Source organism: Mustela nigripes, chromosome 3 (assembly GCF_022355385.1).
Source record: "Mustela nigripes isolate SB6536 chromosome 3, MUSNIG.SB6536, whole genome shotgun sequence".
NCBI classification, from domain to species: Eukaryota; Metazoa; Chordata; class Mammalia; order Carnivora; family Mustelidae; genus Mustela; species Mustela nigripes.
The window spans coordinates 61,757,600-61,767,382 of record NC_081559.1 but is presented as its reverse complement, the minus strand read 5'-3'; the positions used below and the strand labels follow the sequence as shown (position 1 = coordinate 61,767,382).

General features: G+C 37.4%; 1 protein-coding gene across 1 annotated transcript in view; it reads left to right on the top strand.

The window, feature by feature from the left end:
• Window positions 1–8,270, top strand: part of TTC21B (tetratricopeptide repeat domain 21B) — a 79,434-nt gene extending 71,164 nt beyond the window's left edge. Inside the window, exons 27-29 of the mRNA XM_059394108.1 lie at window positions 1,702–1,822; window positions 5,874–5,941; window positions 7,138–8,270. Of these exons, the coding sequence (XP_059250091.1) occupies window positions 1,702–1,822; window positions 5,874–5,941; window positions 7,138–7,215 (267 nt within the window). The 3' untranslated portion in view covers window positions 7,216–8,270. The remainder of the gene's footprint in view (window positions 1–1,701; window positions 1,823–5,873; window positions 5,942–7,137) is intronic.
• The last annotated feature ends 1,513 nt before the right edge of the window (window positions 8,271–9,783 follow it).

The window sequence follows — 9,783 nt, the reverse complement described above, 5'->3', positions numbered from 1 at the left end:
TGCATTCCCACCAACAGTGTAAGAGGGTTCCCCTTTCTCCACATCCTCTCCAACACACGTCGTTTCCTGTCTTGCTAATTTTGTGGGGCCTCTTTTATAAGGACACCGGTCCCTCTCATGAGAGCTCCATCCTCGTGACCTAGTTTTTTCACAAAGATCCCATCTCCTAGTACCATTACACTGGAGCTGAAGGTTTCAGTGTATGAATTTTTTAAATATCCAGTCCACTATAGATAAATAATCATTTTATCAAGATTATTGTAGATTATTATAAGTTACAACAAAAGATTATTATGATAAATAATGCAATATTTTTTAAACCAAAATATCAGACGTTACCTAAATAGCATCTGACAGTGCTGTGCTGAGTGGTATTGAAGCCTGTAACAAAAGGGAAAATGTATGCCTCCATATCCATGTTTTTATGTATTTTTCAGCAGGTTATGATTTTAATGAAAATATTATTGACCTATTTACTCCCATTAAAGTCAGAAAAATAAAATAACCCATTTTGTTTGGTTATAAAGAAATGCTCAAAAAGTGAGTGTCAGTATTGCCATTTTTCAATTTGATTTGTCAAAATGTTTGGGGAAAGAAATTAGCAGCTAAAAGAAATCACAGAATCCTGCCTACCGAGTTGTGCATTTTCCCTTTTGCCTCCGGCTCCAGTGTGGGCTCCAGTGTGGCCCGGCAGGGCGCTGACCTATGCGGTCCTTTCACCTCTCTCCCCAAAGATCTAAATTAGATTTGAACCTCTAGATCTAATGACAACTTTCAGATATCGGTGACACAGGAATACAGCACATAAGCACCACGAGGATGCACGCAACCAAATCGAGGCTGTGACAAACTCAAGGATAAAAACTCTTGTGTGCCACATTTAACTGCAAAGAAAGAGGCAGAGAGAGAGAGGTGGAAAGGAAACCTCTAAATCAAATAAAGTTGAAAGACATTTCAGCCGGTCACAACGTGTGGGCCTTGTTGGGCTCATCATCGTAACAAACTAAAAACAGAACAAAATTATATTGAGACCATTTGAAATTTGAGCAATGACTGGATATTGAGTAATATCATGGAGTTGTTACATTTTAGGTGTGATAAATTGTGGTTCTGTTTAAAGGAAATCCTTATATTTAAAGGAGGATCCTAAAATATTGATGAATGAGATGCTACGATATCTGAGGATTTTTTATTCGCTCATACAGAAGGACAAGTATTGGGGGGAAGAGGTTAAAACAGTATTAGTCATGATTTAATTGTTTAAGATACAGGTTCCGGGTGCTCATTATTCTGTTAATTTTAACTTGAAATTATTTATAATAAAAAAACTATATGTATGTGTGTAAAATATACATTCCTTTGCTCTCCCTTAAAAATCCTGATTCAGGGGGCAGTGGGAGTTGGACGTGATCAGAATCTTGTATTAAGCCCCATAGATGGTTTGATTGCCTAACCAAGGGGATGGACACTGGGGAGGGTATGTACTATGGTGAGCGCTGTGAATTGTCTAAGACTGATGAATCACAGACCTGTACCCTGAAACAAATAATACATTATATGTTAATTAAAAAAAAAAAAAAAGAAAAGAAAAACATTGTTTTATGTGCCAATTAAATGAGTTAATGTGGTTGGCCTCTACAGTCCTTAAGCACCCCCTAAAATCAGTTTTAATCTATTGATACATCTTCCATTTTCCTTCAGTCTTGCTGCAAAGCTTATGAATATATGGGGTACATTATGGAAAAGGAGCAAGCATATACAGATGCAGCCTTAAACTATGAGATGGCGTGGAAACATGGCAATCAGACAAATCCAGCAGTCGGTGAGTTGAACAAACTAGATACGAGGTTTTCACTGGAAACTTGGGTTCTATTTGTAAATCTTCCTTTAAATGCATCTGATTTCTCTTTTTTTAATCTTTAATTTTTTTTAGTTTCTTTTCAGTGTACCCGATTTTGTTGTTTGTGCACCACACCCAGTGCTCCATACAATCCGTGCCCTCCATAATACCCACCACCAGGCTCACCTATCTTCCCACCCCCCGCCCCTTCAAAACCCTCACATTGTTTTTCAGAGTCCATAGTCTCTCATGGTTCATCTCCCCCTCCAATTTCCTTCAACTCCCTTTTTAAGAATAAAAGAAACATTAAGAGCCAACTTCCTTATCAGCCCTTCTAAAAAATAAATTTTCTATTCATAATAGATTATTAACTTAATAGTTATTAAGTGTAATTTCCTGAGATTCAAACTGGTTCTCAGTCACCTTAAAGGGCATCTAATCTAATTCTGCCCCTTTCTCTCCCTTAACCTTCTGCCATTTCCAAATGGTAATACTACAGGGCAAAAGTGTTCCCATGTCAGGTCAGTTAGGAAGACATTTAATTAAATCAAGGTCCGCAGGTTTCTTTGCTGCAGGACTTCTCTGTGCCTTTATACACTAATGTATATTGTGATGGATATCACAGATGGGACGTGTCCCACGGTAGTAGAACCGTGGACATTTTTTTCCCTGAGCACCTAGAAACACCAATCTGTTCCAGTGATAGACTCAAGGAATGTGGTCTCCAACATCCCTACCAGATAGCATCTGGAATATACTGAGTGACTAACCTCTCCCCACATTGTGAGGGAGCCCATCCCTATATTTTTTCCTTTCTTTGTACTGAGCTGAAATATGCTGCATTGAAACTGGCCAGGTCTCCTCTCTGCAGCAACCCACAGAGTCCTTCCCTTTCTAAGCGTGTGGCACTCTAATTCAGCTTTCTGTCCTGTTTCTTTGAATGCGTTTCTTCAAACTATCTCAGTTACTCGCCCATTCTTCCTGAGACTTGCTTCCAAATCTTTCACCCTCCTTGTTGCTGGAAACTCTAAAATAGTGCTTCCCAATCTGTGCTTTGGAATACTTGGTGAGATATTAATAGTTATTTCTTTACAAAAAGGAAAAAGTGGAAAGAGAGAGTTGAGTATGAGGAGATTAGATTTCATGGCCAAATAAGTTTGGAAAAGGCTGTTCTACTGGTCTCTGCCCCTCCTGACCTGTTTGTGCCAGAAATGAACAAGTTCTTAAAGTATAATTTAAGATCTAATTATACATATAATCAAGCTGTTTTTTTATTAGGCATTTCAGTAGTAGTTAACTCAGCCTTAAGGTATCATCCGTCTTTTAGCAGCCACATCATGGTGTGGACTCAGATTTAATTTGCAATCAACTAGGTCATGTTTACATTAACTACTGTTAGCTCAGGACTTTCCTCGCCGTGTATTTTCTGGAGTCTGTGATTTTACTAGACTTGTGTAGGGCACAGGAACTAATACAGTACCATTTGTTGATGGTAGTTTTCCTTCTCAAGTATCATGTATCCTATAGAATCAGGTCAGCTTGTAAAATGAAAATTCCTTAAATGCCTTTAAAATATATATAATTTTTACACTTCATTCCATAGGAGGTATACATACATTTAGAAGTTAAATTACTTAAACATTCTATTCCTGGAAGACTTTCCAACAAATACAGAGATTCTAGCTCATTAGTTCTTCCATTGTGCCATCTGTGTATTTTATAGATGGTTGTGTCAATTTCCCCGAATTCTCATTGGTAAGTTTTTTCTGAGGCTGTCAGTGTATTCTTTAGCTTCTTCCTTAAGATGGTCATTGCAGGGCGCCTGGGTGGCTCAGTGGGTTAAGCTGCTGCCTTCGGCTCAGGTCATGATCTCAGGGTCCTGGGATCGAGTCCCGCATCGGGCTCCCTGCTCAGCGGGGAGCCTGCTTCCCTCTCTCTCTCTCTCTCTCTGCCTGCCTCTCTGTCTACTGTGATCTCTCTCTGTCAAATAAATAAATAAAATCTTAAAAAAAAAAAAAAAAAAAAAAAGATGGTCATTGCATCTAACATCTGCAGTTGCCTGGCCAAATTGACAGTGCAATTCACATTTTCAGTTGTCAGGAAACCCTTCAAATCATGGTCATGTTCTTTCTGTAAGGTTCAAGCTTGAGTTGCTGTCACTGTGAGAAGCACCAGGAATGGAGAGCCAGGAAGAAAACACCTCCCTGTCTGCCCCTCTGTGCCCATTCTCAGGACACGTGACACCCATTAGATTGTTCACAGGGTTTGTGCCCCTCTCCCCTCCTCTGCTATCTTTCTCTCCTGATTACATAGTGTTGAATTTTTATAAACTTGACAGGTGTAATGTAGGTGCATTTCTGGCCCTTTATTTCCTCTCTTAGATTTTTTGGACAAGATGATCTATCAGGTTTCTTCCAGCATTAAAACTTTGAGCTTCCAATTTAGGATCGACTAAATTACTGATGTATGTGTGGCTCTCTAAAACTTTTAAAAGCATTTCACAAGTATTTCACTAGATCTTAAAATCGCAGTAAGAGTTGGATTGGGGGTCCGATGAGGAAACTTGAAATTGACAGCTCACCTGACTTGCTGAGGTCTCCAGGCTAGTCAGGAAGCCGGAAACCAAAACCAAAATCCAGGTTTCTTGGCTCTAGTTTCTGTGTAAATTATGATTGGCGTGACATAACATCTTAAATTGTTTTCCTTTTTAAATGTCACCAATTCTATTTTTTAGCCAGTTTTACAATTCCTTTGTTATGATACCAAATTTAACTCTTTGAAACTTACTGTTTTCATCTTTGACAGTTTTATAGGCATGTATGTTTATGTGTATTTATATCAAATATGAATTTTAGATAATTCCTCTTTATTTCATTTTACTACCTTATGATTACATTAGCTGGTAATTCTTTTCAAATATTTGTTTGAAATTTAAAAAAAAAAAATGCTTTGGTACTTTTATTAGGCCCAAGAGCAGCATTCAAATTTCCCTAATTTATAAGAGGTAAAGTGAAGTGCTGAATTTATGAATTACATATTATTTTACATCCTGATATATAATTTCGCATTTGTGGAGTACAATGCCACTGTTAATTTCTTATCTCCTACTGTTGTCTAACTCTCATGGCGTTCTTATAGAAAAACAGCAATCCTTTAAGAATATCTTAAAACCTTATTTTAAATATTAGTATTTGAAACATGACATTTCAATATAGTACTTGTGATAATTGTTACAAATGGTTGATGTGGGATGTCTGACGACTGCTCTCCCCTCTTCTGGCTGGCTCTCCTAACTGCTCTGCCCTGTCATGTTGTTCTCTGGGTCTTTCCAATTCCTGTGGCTCCCACCACTGCCTTTTATCTGAGCAGTTTCCCCTGCCAAAAAGTGTCCCTGCATCCGTTGCCTTGGGCCAGTTCAAACCTCATCCTTCAGATTGCAAGCATTGCCTGATACCCGCCCCCTCCCCATCCACATTTCTTTTTTGAAATGTCTTGGCCCCTGTCTTTCTTGCATACCATTTGTCTCACTTTTGGAAGTGGCAATTTACTCATGCAATTATTTAAATAACCTCCTTTATTTCCTAATAGAGTGTAAACCCCCTGCCTGCAGGAACAGTGTGACTCACATGTTAAGAGCTAAATAAATCCATGCTGTATAAATGGGTAGCTGTGGTATCCTTCACTGTCCAGCGATGAGTCTACTATAATCGGAAATAAATGGGACAGTGTTAGTAAGTTACAAAAGCTACTCTCGCAGGATGGCAGTCTTCTCACCCACCAGGATATTCACTGCAGTCCTTTTTCCAGCTCCATTTTCCTTTGTACCTGTTCTACCTTCATGTGGCTCCACCTTCCATCAGCCCCTCATTTCCCTCTCCTAGTGTGTTCACCAGCCTTCGTTTAGGCTTCTCCACAGTGAGTAAGCAAACAAAGGAGGCGGCAAAAAAGGTAGTGCTAGTGGTGTGCTCTGTACATAGTACTGATCATTATGGTTTTGTTTTGTTTTGTTTTGTTTTGTTTTTTGTCTTAACAGGATACAAACTGGCATTTAATTACTTAAAAGCAAAAAGATATGTGGATGCCATTGACGTGTGTCACCAGGTAAAACTCCAGATTAGATTTCTTTAAATTTTTCAGCTGCTGAATGTCCTACTTTTAGTTCGTCTCAAGATGTACATGAACATGAGTTGGTTAACTCATCGAATACATCTAGAAGAGATTACCACCTTTCCAGTTTAGAAAATGACCAAGTCTACTTAAATCATACATGTTTTTAATTGGGGTTCCAGTAATAAAATGTTTCTGTCACGTTAAAGACAGAAGGTAGAGGAGAAGCATGTGAAATGAAACTACTGATTCTCCAGGCCACTGTTCTGAATGAAGTTCTTGTGAATATGTCCAAGTCTGGTTGGTAGAGAATTCAGATTTATAAATTAGAGATAAGAATTATTTCTGTTATTTAGAACCCATTTGATTACATTTCTGTAAGATCCCTAACTACATGGTCCCTTGCTAAAGTGCAAATATTTAAGTTGCACTTCTAGAATTCGTAGTTTTTTAATATATATGTTGTCTCATTGATATATAAGGCATTGCCCCATTATTCCAGACAGGGCATTATATTGAATATTGTTAGGAGCTCCAAGAAAAGCTCCTAAGAAAAGAATTATGTAATGTCTCCTTTCCCAGAGTGCTGTATCAGCATCATTATAGTGAATACTTACTTGGCTTCGGTGATTGCTATTGATTACTGAAGCTCTCTGTGGGGCAGTATTTCACATTAAGGTTAAGGTTTTGCATTAACATAATGTTATATATTAGAATCATTTGTGGAATTCTTTTAAAAATGTCTATCTCCTCACTCACAGACTCAGTAGACCTAGAAATTTGTATGTTTCCAAAATCCCTCCAGGTAAATCTGATGTGTACTCCTGGTGAAAAATAACTCTGTAAGGGTTCTTTCAAGTATCATATGACTAGCTAATTTTCTAAATATTTAAAATTATCGATGCATACTTGTTTTTTGCAACTGATTATTAAGGAAGTAATTATATTTGTTGTATTTCTCACATGTATTTGGATTCTATTGTTGTCATCTAATTACTGTTTACTATGAGTTATGTCACATTTCAGATGTCACCTTTAAGAAATGTTGTTTATCTTTGTAATATTAATACAATGAAATCTCAACTGTAATGCTCATTTCCAGTAAGTTTTATAGCTCTTCAGTTTTCAGTAATCAATTACAAGTTGTCATGCTTTTGTTTTGTTTTTTGTTTTTGTTTCTGTTTTTGCAGGTTCTTGAAGCACATCCAACTTATCCAAAAATCAGGAAGGATATACTTGATAAGGCCCGTACATCTTTGAGGCCTTGAAAAGTATTCTAATTTCATTTGTTGGTTATGCAAGAAATGAAAGGAATAAGTTCTTAGTTCAGAATAGATTTGAGCTAAAACTTTGTAACAGAAGCATACTTTTCTTTCTCCAGCAGAGGCTGCTATTGTATATAGAGAGAAATGCTAAGTCAAATGGTTGGGTTTCCGATGGAGAAAGGCAGTGGGAGCTGGTTTATCTGATTGTCTTGATTCAGAACATATTTGGTGTCTCAGTGGTAAAGATTAACCCATTTCTATAAAGAATCTTTTGTTAAATATGAGGTAATTAAATATCCTATATCTTTTCTAAGGAATATTAAGTTGTTCATTTCAGGAAATATATTTAATATGCTGTTGTTCTTTGTTAAATTTTTTTTGTAACATTCTCTGTTGTTTCAAAGGATGGAGAAAATTTTCTTGTAAATAATTTATGAAAAGAAAAAGTATATTTTAATAAAAAGTTTATAAATGTATGGTTTGTATTGTTCTTAGAACTCAAAAGACATGGTAAGTTTTGCAAATACAGGGTAAGCCCCCTAAACAATTTGCACTGTTAATGAGTACTTAGAATATGTGACATTCCTAGAAAAATCTTTTTGGAAAAATGTAAAGAATGTGAGCTTCCATTCCCTTTGTTGAACTCATTCTTTCTGCTTTCAGTGCCAGTGTGATCTTAAGAAATAATCTGGATGTGAAATCTGTTAGAATAGGTAAACTCTTGTAGCAATAATTCACCTTAGCCTGAAGACTAGTTATCTTGATGTCACTTTAGATACTGTAACATCTGGCAGGGAATGGTGACAGAATAGTTCTGGTCAGCAGGGACCCACCAGGCATACCCTGTGAAAGCAGCTGCCTCCCTTACCATGCCTACCACCCTCTGGCTTAGCGGTTCTCAGCCTTTTGGGTTAAAATTAACCTAATCTTAATTAACTCAAGTTTTAGCATTATTTCGGACTTGTTGTATACATCTTTTCCCATTGTCTTTAAAAATACCATAAACAGGGTCTACTGTTTCATTTACATTTCCAATAAATAGAGTATTTTTAAGTTGCCTGTTGCTTTTAAGTGTCCTATTTTTTTTTGAGCTATATTCTCTTGTTTTTGACTACTTCTGCAGTTTTCCAAAGTCCTTTTAATTCCCTTTGTACATCATAAAATTCTAATCATTCTTCTCTTTCACCTACCTTATTTATAGCATTTCATGAAAATATTTAAGAGCATTTATGAAGATTTCATATCTGCTAGAACACTTTCACATGTCTTATTATAGTTGGTCACCAGGACCCTAGAATATAGGTATCATTATCCCTGTTTATAATTCTGGAACTGCAGCAGGTTAGCTCTTTCTTTGCAATTCAGCCTGAATGGATATTGTTAAGGATATTATATAAGAGCATCTTAAGTAGTTCCAGTGCATTTGCATCTGGAATGGAATGCTAGAGTCCTGGCAATTGGATAGAGAAAGTAGGACATCTCTTCTTCCAGCAAGACACTTCCAAATCAGTCTTCCTATCTGTAAAATGGGGAGTTTGTTTTGTTTCTTTAGCAACCACTATTTTGCAGCTGCCATTTGTGAGGTACTATTCTAGGAAATTTACTTACATTATGTCTTTTATGTCTTTTAATTCACACTCAACTCTCCAGAGAAATAATACTCTTATTTTTCAGATGAGGAGGATGGAATTTCAACTAAATGATTTGCCCAAGGTCACTGAGAAAGTGTCAGAATCTGGATGCCATATTGACCCAGACAACTTCAAAGCTCATGCCCTGTTTCCTATATTAAGATATTTTGCATCAGTCAGAGATTGTGTCTATAAGAAAAAATTCTCTTGTCTACATCTGGCTAACAGAAGAAACTAAGTGTTCTGTCACAGAGATAGCCAAGTAATGAGGAACAAGATCGACTGAGTGGAATGAGCAGTTCTTACAAATGTGAAATTACAGACTTACCGAAGGGAAGTCTGGTTGTGGAGTAGTGTAGTGTAGCAGTTAAGTATGTGGATTTGAATTTGGCTCTACCACTTGCTAGATGTTTAACCTTTCTCAAGTTATGTAGGTTCTCTGAGCTTTTGTTTTCTCATCCATAAAGAAGCATTTAAGGATAACCTGCCTCAGGCGGTTGTAAGGATTAAATGAGGGAACATACATAAAACCTAATAATGAATCTGACTCACTTAGGCTCTTCATGGATAGTGGCTCTCCTGGTTTATTTAAAGTGGAATAGGGCCAAGTAGTAACTGCAACTGAGAAAAACCTCCACTGAAGAGAAAATAATGAAGTCCAAGGCGAGAGAAAGAGGACAAGTGGGCTCCCCAAGAATGCTCAGCCATACGGGATGCTGGGTTCTCATTCATGCTCACCCTCCTCCCCACTCGACCCCTTCTTCCCCCCACCAAACACTGCTGGACCCTTTACTTGCAGAATCTCTTTGCATCCGTCTCTGCCTTTGTTCTAGCCCCTCTAACCTGGGACTCTCCCTGCTCTCCTCTCCCTTACCCTGCTTCCAGTCTCCAAGCTTCCCACTCTAGGCTTATTCTTTCTTTCTTTCTTTCAGGTATCAGT